At 45.9% G+C, this 24,779-nt stretch overlaps 1 protein-coding gene across 3 annotated transcripts in view; it reads right to left on the minus strand.

Annotated features, from left to right (window-relative positions):
• PRDM16 (PR/SET domain 16) overlaps positions 1-24,779 on the minus strand; it is a 280,477-nt gene that overhangs the window by 157,145 nt on the left and 98,553 nt on the right. For all 3 annotated transcript variants that reach the window (XM_032201332.1, XM_032201331.1, XM_032201330.1), the window contains exon 2: positions 16,583-16,932. In XM_032201332.1, coding sequence (XP_032057223.1) covers positions 16,583-16,932 — 350 coding nt within the window. The remainder of the gene's footprint in view (positions 1-16,582; positions 16,933-24,779) is intronic.

The raw sequence follows: 24,779 nt of genomic DNA on the forward strand, positions 1-24,779 counted from the left end.
GCATTTCTCTCCTGTTCTAATTGGTAAGCTTTGAGTAATAATAGGAAAAGTTAAAGAAGAAAGCACAAGTTTTCATTCTGGAAGTTACTCAAAAAAACCCTTTGATTTGCTTTATTTTTTTCCATCCTTCTTTGAGATGATCAGAATTGTAGACAGAAAGGAATCGTTAACTACGAAGTTTGACACATTCATTGCTGCAGTAGGCACAAACCAGTTTAAAGCCAAGCCAAAGAGTTTGTTTTAACACTTTGCTTTGCTTTCACCTTTCACATGAAGACACTTATCAGAGTAAATGCCCCCTGAGGAAGCTCACGCTACGGTCTGACTAACCGGAGAGAAATTGTTTAGCATTCAAAGCAATCTGGGGTTTGTTGAGATTTCTCCTCTCCTACTTTTACAGTCACTTGTCATTCCATTTAATAAGAGAGAAAACTTTCCTGACCATCTAAATTATGCCATTCAAGATATTAAGGAAAACACACATACCCTGAAGTAAAGGTAAAATTATGCTGTAATCATCAAATCAGCCTTCTCTTCTTTATCCCATCTGTATATTCTCCTTGTAAATGCTCAAGTATTGGCTGGAAAGCTACACGAGCAGCACAGTCCTACCTGCTTGCCACTTAAATTGCTGGTATTTTAATCTCATCAAAGAATCTGAGTTTTTCTTCCTGCTGTTTTGACTTTGCTGTCTCTTAGTCTTGTCACATTCACTAGTTTTGAATAAGTGCAGAACTTGCATTTACAGAATTTGCAATCTGCAAGATTGTTTAAGTGATTTATCAAATACTTTGATTGAACACTTATTGCCATTCCAGTTCTGAATCTCATTTAAATTGACTGGGCTTGACATAAGCCTTTAGAGTGAAGGCAGAAATGAGTCCAGGCTGCGTCAGGTAGAGCAGGGGGGAAACAAGTCCCACCTCCAGCCACAGCTCCTCGGGAGCTGCACGCTGACAGAACAAGGAGCATATTCCCCGTTAAGCATTTTAGCTCTGATAAAACCAGAATAGCAACAATCAGGCGGTTTGGTTTATTCAGGATCCAGCAGAATGTCTCCGCAGGTAGGTCTGTAACACACGAACATCAAGCATCACCCAGGCTGCTGAAGAGAAGCTTGGCATCACCTGCCCACGACTTGGGTGTGCTCTGCACAGCCACAAAGACCACTTCAACAGAAATTAGAATCACTCTGCACTCACAGACTACATACAGATCAGGGTGCTGTATCACAGTGAGTTCCAAGAAAGCTTCAAGTATCTACAAAGTTGAAAAATGGGGAATTTTTGTCATCAGATGGACATTTTCTGGAGGATACCAGGCAAATGGAGGGTGAGTTGGAATACCTACACAGAAATCTGATGGCACAACAGCAGTAGGGATGCAGCAAAGCTCTTCCCATCAAATTAGAAAGCAATGCACCACAGATAAACATCATTAAAAAGATGTATTGTTCAACAAGAACAGGAAAAACACTCCTGCAGCCACAAACTTCCCTCACGTTTACCTCCATGATCCTGCCCCTATAAACACATCCTGGTATGCTGTTTGTTTCTACCCCTGCTCCGAAGATGTGATTCAATAGATGAGGGAACTGAAGCAGGGGAACCCCGGAGATTGTGTACCTGCTAACTACACACGTGGGTCAGGAGAGGCCTGGCCCAGCTCCGGCAAGCACAAGGTTCTCACTGCAGCCTGCTGGGAGAAGCCCTCCGCTTTGTAATGTTTTCATCCCGTTTATTTGAAAGAGCCAGCATCTGTTGATCTGCAAGGTCGCTGCAAATCCGCTTCTTCCTTCAGGATTGTGGAGCAGAAAATGGATGCTGCACCGGGCGCTGGCTGCGCGTGGCCGTGAGCGCAGCGGGGCTGGCAGCCGACTGCTCGCGTCTGGCAGCTCCCATTCATCACAGCCTCTGCTGGCTGTGGTGAGGCCACGAGGTAACCTCCGCAGATTTATATCAATAAATACCACGGAGGCTTTTGGACTTGCCACTTCCTAATAACAAATCGATGTTTATTGCCTTTGTTTCTAATTTTGCTTCATTTCAGGAGATTTTATGGAGTTACCGGTCCCCTTGCACGTACAGTGCCTTAAAGTGGACCAAGTGCCACTTGAAATTAACTAATAATGCAATAAATTTATGTAATTAGTAGAGCTGAGCGCCCCTCTCCCATCGATTCTTGATGCCCCCAGCATGTGTAGAGCCCCCTGGACCTCGCAGTGCTGGCACCCAAACCAGAGCTGCCGACCTCTGCTGCACCGGCAGCTAGCCCAGCTGGCTTCGCCTACCTTGTGCTGATCGTAAGACATTGAAATTAAAGGCAGCCTACACAGCCTTTTCATGGTGAACTACCAAGACTGGAAAACTACAGATCCCATGGGTAACACCAGAAGTTCATTAAACCCAACCAAACATCCACTGAACAACGACAGCGCTGACTTCAGTTGCCCATTCTGCTTTGCTGGTCTCAGCGACACACACCAGAAGGATGTGGCACGAAGCTGCGTGTGCTGCAGAAGCACAATGTCTGACAAAGAAAATGCTTTGGTAAGGTACTCGCAGACATAAATGTGACTCCACCAGAGAAACAAGGGATTTGTTCTTTGTTTTCATTTCTAGCTTGACTGAAGTGAAAGCTGGCTTTGCAAGACTCATTCAAGACTCTCCCTCCTTTAAATAAATAAATAAAGCAGGCCAACTACAATACCAGTTTACATTTTCTTTCTCCTACCCGTTTTCCTTCTCTCCTCCCAGGAAAACAGAGAGAGTGGCTCTCCAAGGGTTTCGTAATTTAAGGTAGAACAAACACATTCCTCCAAGCGTGCTTGCTCTGACTGCAGCATCACCTTCCACGGCACAGCCATTTAGAAACAAAACTCAGAAATAAATAAAAGTACGCAAATGCCATGATTTCTTCAAAAGTAATGAGTAGAGATAGGCCACAGCCCGAGTGGCTTGCAAGGGCCCAGGGTTCAGAAGTGATCAGACACAGAGTTTTCATCGTTAACAACAGGAGAGTAAAGACTGAGTAAGTGAAGAGAATTTGTTTCAGTTCTTAAGAGATTAAAGTTACATGCTTCTGCAGTATAATGCTTGCGATTCTGTCTTATTAAATCTGTTGTCTTTCAGGCTCATGGCATTTTCAATGCTTCCTCCAAACTCATGTGGGATAATGCACTTCCAAAAAGTAGGCTCTAGGTATGCACATTCTTAAAATCAACCACTCAACCCGCATCCAAATAAAAGTGAGCTTTCCTACCCATTTTCCCCTAGAAAGGAAGCTCAGAGCCCTTTTATGCATTGTGAATGGCCCACCTAATTTAGACTGAATTATACCCTAACCTTCATTTCCCCTTTACTTCTTTGCTCCATTCAGCGGTTTCTGACTTCAGCTAATTCACTAACAATCCCAGCTGGTCCTTCCCAGCTCCCACTTCTTTAGCACATTGTCCAAGGAAACTATGTGCTCCCATCTACACTGGTATTCCACTCTCCAATTAACCTACTGCTGAGAGGCTTTACCCCTTTCCACCGTCCATTCCTCTGCACGTACATTTTTTTTTTAACCTTTTACTTCTTGAATTAAAGTTTATAAGATCCCTTCCAGGTGAGAAGGCGTTAAATTTATTTGCTAAATGTGGTGCTGGTTACGCAGGAAGACATAACACGCGATCAGGAGATAGCTGTGAAAACATAATCTGGTTCATCTAGAATGCATTTCAAAGCCAAGTATTAAGGCGCAGATGTTTAAGATACAAGTAAACAAATAACAAAGGAATTTCAACACTTGCTGGATGACAGGCATATGCTTGTTCTTCCTGCTGAAACCATGCAGAGTAACTGAGGTCAGCCAGAGGTATGGCTGGTATTCAATACACGCAGCCCTGCAGTAGCTCTGCTGAGGACACGGGGATGGATTTTCTCTTCTCACATTCAGAAACAACCCGTCACTTTCCTATCGTAGAGTTCCAGCCCTGGTGATGAGATCAAATGCCTGTGCCCATGCACCCATGTGCTCTTTACTCCCAAAGTTTGACCATGGCTGCAGGAGGTAACTGCCAAGCACGTCTGTATTTCGGGGCTATTTTCCTGATTCCCTCAGCAATGTTTTCCCTAACCAGGGACACAGATAATTTGTATCATCAGACACCTGATCATCACTCACCTAGTTGTTCAAGGAGAATAAATCAGGACAGAAATGATTCTCCTGTCTTGGGATACAAGCCAAGACTTCAGCGTGGTGAAGCCCCCTACCCACAACATAATTAGGTACCGAAAATTCCCAACTGCTGGCACACCCCACCTGGTTCGCACTGGAGACTCGCTCACTGTTAGGGGAGTGCCCTGCACACAGCCCGTGCTGGGTCTGAGAATAAACGCTCTCCTTTTTATTTAAACTGCTGCAGTTCCAAAAAACACTTCTCTAATAGATTGAGAACACGCTTTAAAAGCCCCAAACTTGAACGTATGTTTCCCGAAAGCCATTTAACATTTTGTTTTCGTATGCAATGCCAAGTGCCTTCTTTCGAGGTAAATGGCACAGATCTCGCTGTTGACAAGATCCCAGATGAAACAAAGATAGTGGAGATGTAATTGATGGCTGTTAAACACCTACCTCCCCCGGTTCCTTCTTTCTCGCACATTTGCTTAGAACCAAGTGAGCGTAATAGCAGCACGGCGCTCAAAGTGGTTTTCAGAATCAGGTGGTGAGAAAGTCAATATGGAGCAGCGTGTCCATTTGTTTTGATTTATCTCACTAACTTCAATTGACAGTTAATTCATCAGAGTAGGAAAATGCCAGTCTAGTGAAAACACAACTCGTGAAGGAGAGAGAACAGAGTGGAAAACGTAGCGTGTGGATAATACAGGTAATAAATTAAAAGATACAGTATCAGTATTTTATCGGCCACATTCTGAATTCACTATATTCCTCCTCCTGCCAGTTACAGCTTGGAGTGAGCAGTGAATTTACGCATGCACTTACTGATACGTATCACAGGCACGAGCCCTTTGCAAAATGAATCAATTCTGAAAAAGAGGAAAAGACTCCCAACTCACCCGTAATATCAACCCCACCATGTTTTTATAGGTTTAAATCTCAATAAATAAGATCTCTTGCAGAAACAACAGTTTAGGAGGTGCAAGCTACACATCAACAGCAGAAAGTAAATAGAAGTGAGCGAGTAACTTCGGAAGCACCATAAATTGGCACAGTTATAGTCAAAGGCCCGGGGTCACAGAACAGGATGACAGCAGATTGCCTCTTTCCTCCCCTTGCTCCAGCTTCCACCTCTCCGGGTGCAGGGAGCGGAGGGGAAGACTTGCATCTTCCTAAGGACACAGCACGGGCAGAGGCCTTGGAGGGGCAGCATCCCCCTTACCCGGGAGCTCTGTGTTTTAGTCCTTTGACCCCGCAACTCTTCCCTTTATGTCATTTGTTACTACCCAGAATCATTTAATTTCTCCCCTTTTTTTTTTTTTTTTTTTTTTTCTTTTTGGTTGTTTGTGCAGTTTGCATGCTTGTTAAAGCCGAAGCACAGCCACAGTGGACTGCAAGAAGTTAAGCTGCTCTCTGTCCATTTCCCAGGGAACTGGACAAGAGCCAAAAGCAGCCTGCCCTGCTCAAAGTATCTGCATTTTGCCTCAACAAGTCTCCAGAAAGGCAGCTTTTTATCTCTCTTCCACACTGCTGAAATTCATTTTCTGATATGATATAAGCACTTATGAATAGCAAAAGACACTTCTGAGAGGGGAAGTGCCTGTAAATCAGTATTTAGAGGCGTGCTGTAGTTGGTATTTAAGAGGCGAGATGCATGCACCTTTTCTTTGAACGCACGTAAATACAGAACAGGGCGCAAGCTTTGTGACGGTGAAGTACTTTTGCATTATTAACCTCTTTCAATACAAGATTAAACACAACCACTGCTGAGTGCAAAACAGATTGCATCAACTCGAAAACGACGACGTCCCTGGTACTAGCTAAAGGGCTGCAAAAGCACCGATACATTATGGATTAGCAACACAGGGGATATAAAGAAATCACGGCCTGAACTTTCACCCAAATATCTAAATTAAATCAGAAGTCTTCCAAAGGTTTATAAAAGTCTAGATTTTTGTTGTTGTTATAATCACAAGCCTTTGCATTTCAAGGGCTTTTTTTTGCTCAGAAAGGGAAATGTCAGTGACTGCAGTGGGATTTACTGGTACGTGTGGACACAGGAAGGTCCATATTCTCGTAGTCAAAGTTCCCGGCTTGTCCAGTGCCGAGGCTGGACTCTTCATAACCTTAAAACAATTTCACAGCGTTGGTCCTTTATCTGAAGCCAGTTTCTAAACATCTTGTGGTTGCTGTTTGCAAGCACTTGTCACAAGATGTTTCTTCAGAGTATTTCTGCCCTGCTGCTCACTTGACTGCCCCACAGTCCCCCTCCCACCCCTCCACCTGTGATTCCATCCTCTGCCTCTTTCTTCTTCTCCATCCTCTGCCTCTTCCTTCTTTTCCACCCATAGGCCAGATACACCAAACAGTCCAAATAACATTCCAAAAGCCCCAGATCTCCACACATTACGTTTTTGCACAGGACACCTCTGCTGCCTGGCCGTCACAGCCAGCCCTGCTGCACGGGGCCAGGTCCTAACCCCCACCGCCAACACCGAAGGCTACGTCACTGGAGCTGTGTTTAATTCTTCCCTTGCTAAAGCTTTCAGCTCAACTCAATTAAAGTAATTCACCACAATGCTTCAAGTTTTACAGACGAGGATTTTTCCCTCCTCTCAACCGAGCGACCTGTGCGTTAACAATAATGTTGGAGCTGTTTATCAGCTCCTTGTTTCATTAAATAAAAGATGAAGAAAGCTAAAAGGTGTGAGCGCTAAAAAAAATCTGATGCCTTATGGCGTTAGGGGTGGAACTATCCAACCCCACTGCAGCAAGCAGCTGCCGGTGCTGTACAGCAGGATATTCACCCACACCGTGGTCGACAACTCCCCCCTCCTTCAGGAGACAAATATTTACTCCCCTCCTCACAGCAAGTCCCGTGGACTACGGCTGTTGTCGGCTACAAGTGGATCTTTTATTTCATACAGGGCTCTTCTACGCTTGCCAAGTTCACCTTTAAAAGAAAAAAATAAAGACTTCTTGCAGCGGTAAAATCATGCTCACAGGAACACTTTTGCTGGTCTGCTGCACAGGAATACTTTCAGTACATACAGAGATGTAACCCGGTTTTTGATACTCGCTTTAAATTGATAAACTTGATTTCAGCTACTGCTCGGCCGTGATGGGGGCTGTGGTGTGCTCCCCGGGGACAGAGCTCCTCGTCGCATCGAGCCTCCGGTGGGTGCTCAGACCAGCCCCAGGGTAGGAAGTTTATCCAGGTCCCCACATCGCTCTTCTTTTCCAAACATTTGGCTTTCGGGATTTCCCCCCCGCCCCTTCCCTTCCCCTTGCTCCAAGTTTAAGGCAGTTCACCACTTACGGTCATTTACAGCTTACATCTCAGCAAATCCAGAAGGTGTCTGATGAAAAAGAGGGACTAGCCAAGCATCTTAATCCCCCTGTTCATTCATGCTCTCTGTAATGTTCTTTCAGGCCTCTGCTGAGAGACTAGGCTGAAATGAAGGCTGATAAATTAGTCTGGAGGGAAACAAGGCAGATTCTGCTTGTAAAAGGTCATTCCAACTTTGTTCTGGGTGAGGGTTTATCTTGACTGCAGCTGCGACAGACAATGGCCGGGGCCTAAACGGCAGAAATCCTAGCTCTGCTCATGAAATTACTGTGCTGATAAGGTAGAATGGACTTCAGTGAGATCTAAATGGGAAAAGGGAGGTGGGGGACAAGGGTGAAATGTAGGTATTTTTGAACATGATTGAACAGGGATGGCACAATAAGATGTACAATTAAAGCAATGACTTGCCCAGGCATAATCTGAAAGCGAAGAAACATACTGCTCGCTAATCAGATCAAAAGGAAGAAAATACCCACTCCTGCGCCGAATGAGCCGCCGCAGCACAAACACAGCCGCAAGCGGGCTGGGAACCGCAGCCTCTGCACCAGGAAGGGTCCAGAATACATTAAATACAAAGGTATTTCTCAGAGATCAGGGCTCCTGAACCACTGCACCCGTTATTATACGTTCCTCTGCTTCCAGGAGCTACAGGAGAGTTACCTCACCAGCAGCGAGCTGCCAGGAGCAGCCCAAATAAGCCCCGCCGAGGTGCGTGCGTGAGCAGGACACCTGGGCGAGTGTACCCTGCACCGAGCAGCACTTTCATTTTTTTCAGCACATTTTGTGCGTTTCTGAGGCGGAGAGAGTAGGTGATGGCAAGTTCCGACGAACCACTCTCTGGCCTGTGCTTCCCCGTGTGTACACAAATCGACTTTCCTTGTGAGAGAGATGCCTCTCCTTTATTTACACATCCCACTTGAATGTGCATGTCTCTGATCAATGCAAACACATTAGATGGCCGCAGCACACTGCTACCAGTCTGGAACCCGATTAAGCTAACCAGCTCCCACTTAGGCCTGTGCCCCAAATGATCTCGTTATCTGTTTGCTTTCAGAGGGGACAGCGAGAACCAGGAAATGAAGAGCGATGCACGAATGGCTCCAGGTGGATGTTCCACAAGGACACTTTGCAGAGCAGCTGGCCTCAGCCACGAGCTGAGAAACCAGCACACCATCAGTAGGAAACTTCCCAAAGCCACCCCTCTGCCCAGAAACGCTCCTTCCACTCCGGCTGCCCAACTCCCCACCGCGTCCGACCACCGGCCATCCTCCCGCAGACGTACTGCTTCGTTAATGCTGCTAAATGGGACTGGAAACCCGCTTCACACCTTCCTTGGATAAACAGCCTGTGTTTTTCAAAGCTGTAAGCTCTCAGTACGAGGGCTGTCTCGTTTTGTAGAGGTCCCACTACTACGCTCTGATGGGATAAACAAGAAGTGGAAGGGATGAATAATGAACGGCCATGCTAACAGGTGAGGAACAAAGCCCCAGCTATGTTTTCTCCTACTGCTGGAGAAAAGGCACTAGACCCAACTTCCCATTTTCATCTCCACATACAACAACATAAATCCTTTGCATTTCTGGAGCCAAATAAGAAGCAATTTAAGTGCCAAAGTGTGAGAAATCCCACAAAGTAGGAGTTGCTATATTTAGTGGTTCAGATCTGCGGTGCTGCTCCGCATTTGCTATGGGAAGAGAAGGACAGTGCCAAATTATGCAGGGAACGTGATTTCCCCTTTCTATGAAAGCAATTAACATTTTCCTCTGGAAAATCTGCTGTTCTTACTCCATTTCTTGCATCGTACGGACTGAGGCAAAGAAATTTAGCTTAAAACCTTCAGACTCCACGATTCCCCAGGACCTCAGACGAGGTGCGCTGAAAGCTTTGCTCATGTCACAAACCTCTGGAGTCTGAACACAGCTCTGGGTGCTTAAGCCTTGACTCGAAGGTGCCCGATGAGTTCCTCGAGTGCCTCACCACAGAGGTTACTGGAACTCAGGGATTAGGGATGAGCTGCAGAGGAAGCGGACTGCTGGAATCTAACAGGGGGAACACCCGAAATGTTCAGCAGTAAGGGTCCCTCCGTGCACCGAGGGGGTCAGTACAAGCGCTGCGTGGGTCGCCTGCCTGTGAGCGCAGCGGCACGGACACGAGCTCAGCAGCGAGCCTGGGCTCCCAGCCCACGAGCCGTGCGGGGTCCCCGATGCCCAGCAGCGTGCCAGCGTTGCCCACGAGCACACAGCACCAGCACGGTCTCCTCCGACGGCCACGCAGAAGCAGCCAGGACTGCAGAGCGAGACCCTTTGCACTGCTTCCACCTTCTGAAACTGCAACAGGAACAGCGTGCGGACCGACACCTCCTCCACGTCCCACGCATCTTTATGGTTTCACGCTAACTCACTGCTTATTCCCTCTACAAAAGCTCACTGTGTCCCAGTGCCGGCCAGGCATTGCTGGGAGAGGACAAAACAAAGGTGGGATTTCTGTGAAGGTTAGCATTCCAGAGGAAGAAATGAGCATCCTGTATTCTGCAAGTCTTCTGACAACGAAAAGAGCCGTTTCTCAAATCCTGTGGTCTACACTGAGTTATTTGTGGGATTTTCTTTCTCCTTTCTTCTTTTCCCTTTCATTCTTTTTTTTTTTTTTCTTTAAGCGTGGATGATAAAATACTGTTTCAGAAGCTGGTATTCATGGATGTCTCTCGAAGACTAAAACAAAATATTTATTTCCTTTTTTTGCTTGTGAATCAGAATGTTCTATTTAAAGAAAGTGCCCTCTGCCGGATTGCTCATGAGTTATTACCCCTTATGGAAATAAAGGAGAAATATCAGGAGGTATTCTTAGTCATTCCCTCTCCCTGTCTCTTCTTGCTTTTTTCTTAATTCCTTATATACCCATGTTTTAGAGAAGTGCCTAAGATAGAGCAGGATATCTTGGCATTCCTGGGCCGAAAAAAGACTTACTCCTTTAACCCCGACACTGAAGCATTTGGTGAAACATCAAAAAAATGGTACAAATTTCAGTCCTTTCACTTGGGTATCATTCGATGCTTTTTTCATTTTTATCCACCACTAAAATCGAAGGACACCCCACCCCCAGCAGATTTAACTGCAGGGAAGGGGTTTTGCCTTTGATACAACAAGCGCCCCCCCAGCCCCCCAGGGCTTGTTGTTGCTGCGTGCCCGCTGGCGTGGGGTCAGTGCCAGCCGTAGGAAGCAGCCTAACAATCAACAGGACCTGGAAGCCGACTCTTCCCCTTCCTCGTGCTGGTCACTCAACACCAGAACAAAAGCCATACGGGGGGAGAAAATTAAAGTGCCAATGTTCTCACCAATGTTCTCTGGGAAGGGGGCAGGGTGCAGGGCACAAGAAGTTGAGCGACTTTATTGGCCCCAAACTGCACGATATTTAGAATATAGAGTGCAGAAAGTTCTTTTTCCTCCATGAGATTCATTTCCAGCCCCCTAGTGCCATGTTTCAGGCTAAAGCAAAAGTTTATCTGCAGTGTTTGAATGCATTTGTATTAAATTCTAACTACGGAGCAATGATGACGACTGGACAGCAGTCAGCAGCTCTCAGCCCCAGAGTGCTCTCACGCTCTGTTCCCCAGGTGAACCCAGAGATTCTTGCTTTGCCAGAATTATTTTAGCCAAACAGAACTTGCAGAAATTGTGAAGCAACCTTTGACGGGACGTGCTTTGCACACAGGTACCGTGCTCCACCCAGGAATGGCCACGCACCGCTCTGCAAGATTTCCAGCACTGCTCGCTCCCTGCAAGAGCTTGAGCTGCGGGTTGAGAGCAGCAGTTCCTAACCCCTTCCCTCAGCGATAGAGGCTGCTGTCCTAACGTTATTCTCAAGCCAAAGGGAAAGGCAGAGGCCAGAGAAAATGAATGAATCAGAAGAGACATGAAGAAAAACTACAGGGAAATGTCATCACATCCTTTCAGTCTGAAAGTTAAAAAACATTAGCAAGGGATGAGTACAAAGAGGTTTTGAAATTTCTTTGCTCATCTAAAGGACTCATCTTCCTCTTTTAGCATCTTTTCTCTCAAAACAGGACAGACAAGGACGTGCTTTTTTAACTAGCTGTATCAGCTTTTAAAGTGAAACAAGGGAATTTGGACTGTGAGCTCTTCTAAGTGGGAAGCACGACAAAACCATCACATTTAGAAGAATGCTTAGAGTCTCCTTCCTATTCAATGACACTCACAGAAATGCAATATAATTCTCTCAGCAACCAATGCCAGTCCCATGAAGTTAAATTTCCTTGGCATTTATAAGCATTTGTACAAGCAAAATGCTTGGTGAGAACAAGAAGGTGGAACAACTGTGCAGCGCTGACACTACGAAGCATGCCCCAAACCAGCAGGGTTTTCCACTGGCCCAGATGTGGAGCCAAGAATGCCTGCTGCATCCTTAGCTGCTGGCTCTTATTTTTTCCACAGTTACTTGTCCTTCATGGGACAGTTTCTATCTTCACCCTATAGTATGAAATGAAAGCACTGATTTTTCATATGTAGGAAAAGAAACCTACCTTGTTATTAGGAGAGCCAGAACTTTAGAGTTACAGAAGTCTCTTTTGTTTCAGCAAATACTCCCTCTTAAACCACAGATCAAAACAAATGAACTAATAATTGTATTTTATTAATGGCAGTTACCCTGTGAAGCAAACTGAGCTAAAAGCATGTCTGATTGCTTCCAAATTCCCTAGAATTCAGCTGCTATATTTTCCTCCAGGATGTGATTCCCACTCTTCCCTCAATTAGCCAAATAAACAGTGCTATGATAAATATCATTATTTACTCAACAAAGTGACCAAAATCATTATGCTGCCTTTTTTTTTTTTTTTTTAAGGTCCCAGAGGCAATAAAGCGAAAACACGCTGTGATTTATTCGGGGTACTCTGAATGGTATGTTCTGTGTCAGCAGGCAAGGAAGTAATAGGATCAGGAGAGCAGAGCAGAAATGCAATCACGTCACACTAAATAATCACAAGGCTTTTAGTTTGGGTGGTGTCTTTTAAGGGGAAAAAAAAAAAAAAAAAAAAAAAAAAAAAAAGTAGATAAACACGACCAGCACGGCACTGGCAGGGAGCGAGGGGCACAGCGTCCCATACAAGCACTCACTGAATCATCTCTGGGAGGGGGCGGGGGGCGGAAGACCGACACATCTCAGTGCTTTTTATGAAATGCGAATGAATCACGCCGTGCCATGCCATGTTAAAACAGTCCCTGAATAATAGGTGGGGCTTAATTTCAAGAATACTTTGAAAAACAGATATTCACAAAGCAAATGTTGGAGGAAAACCGTAGAAAAAAACTAGATAGCAAAGGCTTGGAGCAGATAAAGTGGGCCATGTATTTACCCTGTCTTAACCCAGTCACTCCTATCTGGCTAAAGGAAAAAAATATCTATAATTTTAAAAAATCACATCTTTTTTCCAAGGTAAGGCACAACATTCTGTATTCCCTATGATATTTTAAGGGTATTAGGGGAAATAATGAGTAAGCAGAAAGTTTCAACAAACAGCATTCTCATTTTGCCTACCGAACCTAGATGTTTTACATCAGGCCAGGTCTGGATCAAAGGGTTCAGGTGAAGAGAGCTGGCCTCTACCCCCAAACAGCAGCCCATGTTTCCCGAGGACTTGGAAGAAATGCAATTCACTGTTTTGTTTCATTTTCCTTTGCACAAATCTGCTCCCACTGAACTCAAACAGAGAAAGATATTTCTGCAGAGTTCATGGATTGGATAGGGCAGAGATCCGTTCTGAAGTCAAAGCCCTTGATAGCAGAATTCCTAGATGTCCAACATTTATTTTTTAATTGAAGACATCAGACAAAATAAATCTTAACTGCAAGTACAAACTGAAGCCTTTTAAAATGTGTATTGTATTTTAAGATGCTGAATCAGCATGCTTAAGCTTTAATTAAAAAAATCCACAGAATTTAAAGAATCCACAGCAATAAGAAGCTGTCTTCCTGTATACGTGCACAGAGCCCGCTCCGCACCCTCTGTGCTCCCTGCGGCGCCTGGGGCCCGCTACAGGTGGAAGGCACTCGCATGCTGGAGGTGCTCGAAAGCCAGGGGAGCCTTTTTAAGCACAGAGACATGAGCAACAGCTCCTGGTGAATCAGGGACGTTGGTAATGAATGCCCACTTGAAAACACGGTGTAAAACATTCTTTGCCTGTGCCAGCTCCAGGGGCACTCAGCTGTCAGCCTGACAAACATCCAGAACTGCAGAAACCTTCCTGTTGGAAAGAGCTCTAGGGTCACCCAGTCCCACCTTCAATTCGCCCTTCAAAGGGCAAGAATTTGTTGTGCAAAAGGCAGAAACACCATTAAAATTAAGAAACTGATGATCATTAAAAACAGACCCAGAAAAACCCGGAATGGTTAGGATTATGCGTTGGGGCTTTTTTTGCGACACAAGAGTATAAACTATAGGAAATGAAATGAGGGCCATCAATGAGAAGCAGTTTGGGTGTAAGAAACAATTATCTTTCCTGAGATAAACAATGTGACTATAACTAGTAAAATGGGCAATTCAAGAGCTATGTCAATAAGCCAGCCATCAGAAGTTATGAGTAAGTTCAAGTCATTGTCAAGTCAAACCCACAAATTACAGAGATGTACTGTCAAAAAATAATGTCAGACTGCATCAGGGACATTCCTCTTGGCATACAACAAAAGCAGATTTGTTAGATTCATCACTATTGTACGAAACAAAAGGCAAAATTTGTAAGAAACTGGGCAAAAGCCTAGCGAATATGTTACAGAATGAGGACAAGTTCCTCCATTTTTCTTTTCTCCTCTTGCTGCCAACTGCCTGCCTACTCGTCCTGACCGAGGACGGAAACACATTCAAGGCACATCACGGAAAGCTGCTTAGAGCATCTCTTAAAGGCTGTTCCGAACAGCCTTGTGCTCAAAGGAAGCAGCTAGAAACCACCACAGAGGCAGAGGCAGTATTTATGATGGGTTCCTGCCCAGCACCAAGGCATTCGTGCAGTTCTTCCCAGGTGAAATGCTGAAGGCTCTGAGCAGGAGTCTCCAAACCGCTCTTAGGCACACCAGGAAGGGAAAAGCTCCAAGAGGCACCTGCCAGCACAAGCAAGGTCAAAAGAAATAGTGGTGGGGTGGGTGTAAGACAGTGTTTGAGGACATCGGATGGAGGACAAATACTTCTTCCTTTCAGGTATGAAACGTTCCTGCCGCACCGGAGAACAAAAGCGTGCCGCAGCAACAAGACGCCGCGGAGAGGGGAAGTTTGCCCAGGTACACCGCAAAACCAAACCGTATCGCAAAGTCAACGCCGACTGCAGGGAATGGCTGTGGCTTGTATCAGGCATTCAGTGCGTAACGGAGATAGGAAACGTTTCTTAAAAACCTGAAAGTAAATACCAACTTGTACCAGAAGTACAAAAGACAAGGACAAAGTTACGCCAAGGTCACAGGGAATAAAGCTGTGCGTTACTCGAGTCTTGTCTGATTTCTAGCAGCCACGGAGGTCGGCTGTTTGCTCAAAGGAAAGCTTTGTTAAAATTAAAATAAAAATCACCTCCAAATACAATGTTCAGAAAAAGAAAGCTCCTCCATTTGTGCAGGAGCAATTCCCATGCTGCAGCCTACAGCCGGTACTGCACCATTCCTGCAGGAACCGGCCGAGCTCTCCCTCGGCAGCAGCTCACTGCGACCAGCACTCAGGGAAACCTCGAGGTGCCCCATGCTACAGGCTCCCTGAAACAACCTGGAAGTAACCAGAACGAGTTCTGCAGCAGAATGACTTTTGTTTTTACGGCAAGCGTATTCTGCTTTTGCAGGCACTCTGGGCATGTTTCAGAAGTAAACAAAAACATCTGGACCTACTTTTCTGGACTTCGCAAAACCTCACTGTTCACCGATTTCTGAGGCTTCACACCCAGGAGTGCAAATGTAAGCAGACAATTCACAATGTTAATGCTCACGTTTGGCCTCCTGGGCCATATTTCTAAGAAAACAAGGCTGCTGTGAGTGCTGTGAGGCTTGCACACTGGGGTCCTACAGCCCCGTCCCTTCGTTCCTTCCCACCTCCGTGCTCCAGCACCGACCACTGCACGCCGGTAGCGGCTGATGGACCTGACACCTCGCTGTGCTTCACACGGCAGGAAGGGGAGGCAAAACAGGGCCACAGATTTCGAGGGACATAGCCAGCTTATCAAAGAGCATGCGAGTGAGCTTGGCGAACCTCTCTAAGCCAGCCAACGGGTGAGCAGGCGTCCCGTAGTGCTGGGTGGACGTGAGGGTGACAGCAGAGAAGTGGTTACCTGTTAGATATCGTGCCATGGATGGGTGCACTGGGATAGGGCTGCAGACACAAACCATAAATCTTTGGCTACTCTTCACTGTCCCCAGAACCCACCTTAGTTGATGTTAATTCTTACAGGTATGGATATTTGCAAATCAAGAACATCTGGGAGTAAAGTTCTAACACGATTTCTGGGACAATCCCAAAAAAGCAGGGAGAAGGATGTAGGAATTCTGGGATAGTGCTGGGTTTCCTACTGAAGACTTTTCTTTTTTTTTTTTTAATTCTTAGGGGAAAATGACTTTTGCATTCCTTTATCTTTGCTGCAGAACAGGAGCTCAAGAACATCTAGGGTGTTAATGGGTACATGTTATTTTTCTAGGACCAGTTAATAATGCCTGCACAGCTAACATGGACTGGAAGTCAAAGGTAACACACCCAACCACACAACATGACGCGACTAATCAGATTTCTTCCACTGCGACAAGTTCCGAACACAATTTGAAAATGACAAGCACTTTATGAAGTGACCCAACATCATTTAAAACCAACCTTCTTAAATGGCGCTAGAGCAATATCTGTAGCCCCAGAAGCTATATTAAAGGATTTCTGCTGCTTTTTGAATATTGCATGGAATCGTGGGATACAAAATAACCTGGGGAAATACAGCATTAGCAAAGTCACTGCTTCTGTCCCCAGGCCAGCCAGGACTCGGTCTAGCTTTACGAACAGTTTGCAGAGAAGACAAATGAATGTGAGTACCACATTCTGCACGCTTACCTCCCATCCAAAGTTTGTTTCCTTTAACGTGCTCCTTTGTACTGTCATATAAGGTCCAAATCTTTCCCCAACTTCAATCTTCTTTTTGGCCCAAATCCCTAGCCCTGCCCCTGGGATCGAAGATTCTCTGAGTTCAAAATCTGGTGGGATTGGAATGTCATCAGGAATGTAGACGGGAGCTTCATAAGGTGAGCCCTCCTTGGGAGTGAAGTCCTCGCTGGTGGGAAAGGGTGATGGAGGTCCGACAGGGATGGGGGACATAATACTGTCCTCTGTTTCCTCCTCTGCACTTTCGCCAGCAAGGAGATCAGGGTCGGTCTCGTACATATTATTTACAATCTCGCTGTCACCTAAAAGGGGAAACAGCAGAACAAAACACACTGAAATACTCACGTGAACATCAGTTAATCTCTTCTGGGGACAAAGTTTCATTAAGTCTAGTTCACACACTTCAGGGATAGGAGCAGCAGTGGAGAAAAGGCAATCCTCACTACAGAGCTCAGGTGGAACTGGGGTAGGAACACCCACACTGCCTGCACACCGCTTAGAGCTACGGCAGGATGGACGGGAGGCGAGTTGGAGGCTATCACGTTATACTGGGGCAGGGGTACTGCAGTGGTCGTCTTTCAGTAAAGACAACCTAAAGAGGGAAGAAGCACAGCAGAAGTACACTCCGGGTTTGCTGCAACCATTTATTGTTTTAACTGGTTCAGCACATTTTGTAGAGGAAAGAAAAGGAGTAATTCAGATCAAATTTGGCTTAAGATTCTACAGTCACAAAGCGTAAGCCGTCTGAAGACCTGTCATCTCTTATGGTGCAGAAGCAAGAAGTGTTTGCAGGCTTGGGAAGGGCAGATGCTCACTTTTCAGCTTTCTGGGCACAGCCGCTCACTTCTGAGCAGCTCCCAGACAAAACCACCACCAGGAGCATCGCAGGTGCCTGCAGCGCTCCACACACAGGGCATCCCCTCGAACATAAAGCACCTGGGAGGCACAGCGAGTGCATGGCAATGCACAAGGGATCTCATGCACAGATTATCTCGGACCTCGAGGCAGCTAGACCCCTGCACACAGAGCTGACAGCCCCAGATTCTCTGCTCAGCCTGCCAGGAGCTGCCTGCCCAGTGCTCGGGCTGCCGGGGCTCAGCACACCACGCAGCAGAGGCTGCTGTGCCCGACCAACGCTAAGTGTTTAAAAGAAGCCCATACACCTAAAAACACAGGCCTAAGGTGCTAATTTCATACTGTTCAGAACATTGGGCTTAAAATATTTCTTTGTGTGGTCTTCCCACTGAAGCATAAGCAGAACTGCAGTTTTTTTTTCCCATGCTTCGAGTTCTTCAGATGTACAGGTGGTAGGAAAAAAATACGTAAACACATTTGAACAGGACGTCTACAGAATAAAGGCAAAATCGTCAGGAGGAGGGGTTAACACCACTAGCCAGCGCCGATACCCACATCCTGTTAGAGATGCCACGTCAGCCCTTTGATGCCTGGCATCTTCAGGGTGACTGCAGCACCCTGCAGCTCCGTGCCTACGAAACGAATGGGAATCAAACTAAAATAGGAAAGTAGGAAGGAACTGCATAGGTGCATTCATGTGCATGAGTGTTTTTTGGGGAAAAAGGCCAAACCCAAAAACCCCGAGCATAAATAGCCTTAACCCTGCAAGGCTTTTTCAAGCTTCGTTTTGCCAGACCAATTAGGAAATGAGCACAATGTTAGCAAGCACAAATTATTACACTTCAGAGAATTACAAGTCAATTACATTACTAAACCCGTAACAACACGCATCCATCTTCTGCTTTGATATTGGCTTGTACAAGCTAAAAATATTCCTCAAACATCCCTTCCTCTTCCATCACTTTCCAAAAACAAGTAAATAATCGGAGACAGGTTTACCAGAACGCACTGAAGGGCAACCGAAGAAGAAAGCTTTGTGAGCAGGGAACTGGACTGGGGCGAGATGTTTTCAGGAAGATACTCTAAGGCAGAAAATGTCAGGTTGCCGGATCCAGCGAGCTTCACGCAGGGATTTCACAGCGGAGTTGTCCTGCTGCCCACCTTATGGAGCAGCCCAGGGCCAAGCCCCCAAGGCTGCCTCGCCGTAAGGACGCACAGGGCATCCTCGAGCCGCTCCCTGCTGCACAGCCGGGATTCCCCGAGGCCCCAGGAGCTGCCCTCCTCCTCCTCCTCCTCGCAGACACTTGGCCACACTCACACATCGGCAGCCGGGCCAGGACGGCCGTCACTCTGCGTTGACGCTTCCCTCCCTGCCACCAGGCCAGCAAACGCGGAGAATCAGAGCTGAGCAGATGTCGGAGCTTGGATCCCAAGAACACATTTCATTTCCCTATTTTCGTTACCAAATACTCGAAAATTTTCAAAATTAATTGTCTCCTTAGTTTGTTTACTTTCCTGACCATACAAAATTTTGAAGTTTACGTCTTTTGATTACCAAATGAGTAAGTTTTGTTTTGTTTTAAACAGAATTCCACAAAGAAAGAAAACTTTGGGTTTTGACCAACTTTCCCTTGGACTCGCATATGGTGAAATTCCCACAGTCAAACCACATTCTGTTGCATTTCTGCTCGGCATACACTTATGAAATGCAATTATTATTATTGTGAGGCTATGCTGAAAGCTCCCATTGAGCCTGATTAGCCAGCCCTGCTCAGAAGAGAGCTCCTTCTGCAAAGAATTTACCAACAGATGGAAGGGGAAACGCTTTGCTCCAGTCTTACAGACAGGACACGCAGCCACGGGGAGAACACACAGGTTGCTAACAGGAGCTAGAAAATGAGCCCCAGGCCTTAGCTTATCGTGTCCGAATCCTTCTCCTCCTCCCAATAAAGGCTAAACAAAGAGAAGCCGTCAGCCCCCCAGACTTCCAGCACAGCTCCTGTCTGAATAAAGTGCCCTTCACCAGAACTTCCAGCCTCGCAAACCCCTATGGTAACTATGATGGGAGGAGATTGTGGGTTTGGGGTGGTATTTTTTGGTTTTGTTTTATTTTTCAGTAAAGTGACAAACCCAGAGCAGGGTCATTTGTAAGAGCACAGCCCTGGTTTGCAATGCAACTGGTTCTCTCCTCACTCGCTGGAAGGCCAAGTTCTTGAGTTCTTTTTAAGACTCCAAAAATGTGCTACACAACAGCATGCTATTTATTTTCTAATGTTCTGTTCTGTTGATTTATTTATTCAAGGTCTGATGTTACAGGTTTATAATTGTAGCGACCATTCTCAAACATTTTTTGGGGCAGCCAAAACCAAAACCAAATCAGAGGCAAAAAGAAAAAAATATCCAACAGAAAAACCCTAACACCCCGCTCTGCAGCTCCTCGAAGCCACCCAGCACCTCCATCCCGACACGAACCCCTGAGCCAGGCGGGGCGGCGGCACCAGGGAGACCCCAGGCTCATGGCGAACACACCAAGAGATTCACCAACAGATACGGCACTGACAGATTGTGAGGACAGAAAAGAGGATTTGGGCTAATTCCACCTGACCTCCTGCGTAACTCAGACCAGAGGGCTCCCCTGATTTATTTCCGTCTTCAAGATCAGAAGGTGACACGTAGCTCATCTCTGAGGCGGCACAAACCACCCTGTTCCAGGGTTTCCCAGCCCCACGTTGGCCCAACAGCAATTCCTGCTGGGGATAAAGAAGGGCCGGACGCCTTCCCCCAGCCGCACAAAGCCGCGGTTCGGCAGCAAGTGCTAATGGGGGAATTGTAAGGCCCTTTGTCTCCTCTCTCCCTGGCAAGCCGTCTGCCTCCTTTTTCCCTTCTGCATTCAACGCCTCCCCCTTTTCAATTTTTGAGGATGTCACCTCTTAACCTCTTGAATAAGCTACATAGGATAGAATATCTTTCGCTGAACTGTGTGTTTGCAACCCTTTTAAGGCTCCTGACTGAACCATCTGTGGGTTTTCAACAACTTTTTTGAACTACCTATGGCAGAACCAGCCATAGGATCCTGGGATCATCCACGTGAGTGCTAAACCCGGAGATAAGGGACCCAAAGGGACTGCTGAAGGCAGCGGGCCTCATCTTTGGGATGCATCTACCTCTTCAGACTGCTAGTGCCAGACAGGGCCTTTTCCAGCTTTTGAGACCTTTCTCATACAAAGAATAACACTTCAATATCATAAACCATACTTAAGCGAGCAGTTGTTCAGGCACCGCAAACCTGTCTGAATACAGAGTTATCAGGACTGGGCTCACGTTCCCTATTTCCCGTTTCTGACTAACGATGCACGTGCACACAAACACATTGAGCTCCAACTTCCCAGTGCACAAAGATTGTTAATTATATTTCCCTCTAATTAAAAAAGCGCCCTTTCACTCTCAAGGTTTGAGATTAAGAAGAAAATAAGTTTCAGACATCTTCCCTGAAAGCTCCGAGGAAATGAAAAAGGAATTACTGCGTTACTGTATGTACGCCTTCAAAGCTTTCTGCCAGATCAATTGGAGCGCTGGCTTGTATATAAAAATATCCTACCTGAACTGAGTGTGACGAGCTGATATTCACCTACCCCAGACCAAACTGCGCAGAACTCATTTTACTTCCAAATATCGAGGGTTAGGTGGTAACAGAAATTTGGTAAAATGTTAAAGCAATATTCTGAAATACCAGTCAGTAAGAAATTGTGTAAAACAACAACGGTTCCACTCAGATTACAGTTACTAGAAGTTAGTTTCAGCTGCAACATAAAAAAAAAAACATAGTTAATAATCATTAAAATTATTCTTTAATTAATAAAAAATACCAGATTCCCCATGAGCTAGTGCATCAGCTTTCCGGCACGCCTTCCAGCCACTGGCTGGAACCAGCGTGGCCGATTATCTCCTTCCAGCTCCAGAGTTCACAGAGCAAAAAGTGATGTCTGTCAGTACCCAACTTTTCTGCACCAAACAAAAGATACTGTGTGTGTGGAAGGGGAAAAGCACCTCAAGGTATCGCAGGCAGTGGTTAGCTATGCACCAAAATGTTATTCTAAGGAGGCAGTCTCGGAGCAGAACTCCTGGAAGAGGTGCGCTGAAACGCAGAATCAAATTTAATAGAGGGAACGGTGCAAGAGAAGTGGCAAGCAACCAAGGCGGATGAATAAACTGCCTTGGAAAAAGGCAGGCTTTGAGGAGGTGCTGAGCACTGACCGAGCAATCAGCTGAAATTTCCATTTCAGATTCTGGAAATCCTGCCTGATGGGAATAAAACTGGTATTAGACAGAGACTAATTTATTAATTTAAGGTTAAATAGTTTGTCACCCAACAGAAAAGGACGCATGGGCTGAACAACTGCTCCTCCCTCATTAAAAAAAAGCTATTGCCACCAAAGAGGCATACCCTAAGTAAACCTCAATCAGTCCCACGCACAGGGATGGATGCCTGAGCTGTTGGCAGCCCCAGAGATCTGCAGGGAGCCAGCAGAGCATGGGAGGGTCCAGAAAGCTCCAGGGGCCTTGAGGTTTGCCCATGGTGCCATGAGCATCCTGCTTGCTGGGGCCACGCCTGGTGCTGGCTGCTTTGCCGAGAGGTGCTGAGGCCTCCCTGCTGCTCTGCTCCTGCCTGGGATGGTGCCAGCACCAGCACAAACACAAAATAATCACAAAATTGAGAAGCAAGGTATGCAACCAGCTCTGAACGTGCTACAGGCCCCTAATGGCCAGCCCAGGGAGCCTGAGGGACGTAGGAGATAGGAAGATTTCGAGTGAAAATGGTAGACTCGGGGTAATCGAGTCTGGGGGTTGTTCCAGGAGGAGTCGATCGTGGAGCTACAACATTCAAATGTAACGGAAACGGGGCTTTTTTCATCCAGAAAGGAGAAAAAAAAAAAAAGCAAGGGAGGGAAACAGATGAAGGGGAAAAGAAAAACACATTTGTCATACAATACAAGTAGCTGAAGTATTTTGGGAACAGATTTGCCATCTCTCAATTAAACATGAGGCAGCATGACTGTGCTTTCATTGCACAGTAGTTTCCACTATGATAACAAGTCCAACAACCGCCTCATTGTGGGCCGTGCAGGAACGAGAGGGACTCCCACAGTGCATATTAATGACTGACCTCTGATGTAATCGGGGGGAAAGCAGCACCCAACAAAAATTACAGTTTTCACGGCAGCATGGCAGGCAGCTCTCCCTGCCAGACACAAACTGTCAGGGGAGAGCAGCTGAAGCGGCCAGGCTCAGGCGGGGTACGCACACTGCATCTCCTCTGTATCCTCAGAATACACCTTCTGTATGGAAGGCACATCTCCTCCTTTTTTTTTTTTTTTTTTTTTTTTTTATGGCTAGTACAGATTTTCCTGAGTTCATGCCTAAGAAACCTGGTGGCAGGCTGCACAGCAGAAGAGGATTTTGATTCATTTGCCAACATTTTTTGCCCCAGCTTTGGAGAAGTACAGAGAACTGCCTGCTTGGGTTTACAAACGTTTCCTCTGCTAAAAAGCGCAACCCTCCTTACTCAAACATGTCACCAGAAACAAGCTTTCATAAGTATTATATGCTCCATAATCCTGAAAATACTTGTGGTTGCTGTAAATGTTTTCTCTCCTGGTATTAGCAAGTCAAATTATTTTCTACTCTATGATTAGCCTCTTTTGCACTTAAGAAACAGGAATTCCAACCGAGTTGAAAAGCAAAACTAGGTTTAGTGGAGCATGACCTGTGAAAAATTTCAAATGACACAAGTATAAAGACGCCTCACTTCTGAACACTGTTAATTTAATCTCTTATATGGGATAATCAGGCCAGTCCTGATTAAATCGTAATTTACTCTGAAGTTGAGCCCACATTTGACTAACCTCATATTTCAAGAAAAATCATTAAACACAGGTAATCTCTTCCTTCTGCATTTTCAGCTGCTAAAATCAGTTATCAGGGGCTGGCAGCAGGCACAAAATGAAAACGAAAATTGTCTTTTTCAGCCACAACAGTTGTGATACAAGAGAGCACAGGGGATCCGCATGAGCAGAACCAGCACCCAGGTGTGTGCACCACGTCAGCTCTTTAGCTCAGCAGCTTTTACGTGGCATTTTTTTCACCTGCTGGGGCTGCCAGAGGAAGCGAGAGCCATTCCTGTCTCTGTCGCTCCAAGCAGAGAATGGCCACACGACCACATCTGATGTGCCTGAAACACAGAGATGTGCTACCACTCCTCCAGTACGGATTAAGCCTGCTGAAGTTCTGGTTATGGCACTGCTGACAGTGCTGCAATCACTGCACTGTGCTGCAGAACCTCCCACATTGCCCTTGCTGAGCGCCGTGCCATTTACCAACCTCAGCGTTCCTCCACCTTACTCTAGAGGTAGCACAGCTGGCACAGTAAGAGCAGAGAACATTTTCCTGTCTAGAAACAATCTTCAGCTCTGCCGAGTTTCGTCACAAGTTATCTGGCTGTGATTCGAGAGCTCCATGGGATGCTGCATTCACCGACAACCGTGCTGTCCTACATCTGCCCCTCTTCCAACGGCGAGTATTTCAGTGCTCTGGAATGTCTGGTTATGTGAAAAGCAGTACAGAAATACAACTTGACCTTATTGTTATTGTCATGAAACTAAAATTAGTCCTTCAAAGCTCACTAGCAAAATTACTCAATAAAAAGACCCATTGAAAAGTTGTTTCCACAGATAATCAGATATGGGCACAGGCTTAAAATCTGTGTGACACCAATGAGGTTCCTGCAACAATGAAAGTGATGCTTTGGTATTGGTGAGAGACCTCATGAATAATCTCTTTAGCAGCTGTAATGAAAGAAAAAAGTAATCGAATGTTAAAGGAAATGTTTGTAAAGGAAACAATGTGGTAGATTCAGGGCAGGGTTCTCCTTGGGTTTGTACTCGTTTTTTAATATGCTTATTAATATTACTATATAAAAGTCTGCAGAGGAAATATCTATTCATCTGAAACAACAAGGCATCTTTTATATTCACAGGCCATCTCCGACTCCTCGGCTCAGGAAACTTTCGGAGCACACCAAGAAGGAATTCCTCTCAGGCAACCAACGTCTGACCAGTAAGCACGATCTTCCGTGGATTGCACTGACCTTGAAATAAACATAAAGCTGGGCCCAATCCCACATTCCTCCCGCACGCAGAACTCCCATTGAGAGCACTGGGGATATTAAGAGCAAAGAGAACACAGGACTGAGCCCATAACACTTTTGTCATACTCCATGGCATTATGCTGTTGGCTG

Source organism: Aythya fuligula, chromosome 21 (assembly GCF_009819795.1).
Source record: "Aythya fuligula isolate bAytFul2 chromosome 21, bAytFul2.pri, whole genome shotgun sequence".
Taxonomy (NCBI): domain Eukaryota; kingdom Metazoa; phylum Chordata; class Aves; order Anseriformes; family Anatidae; genus Aythya; species Aythya fuligula.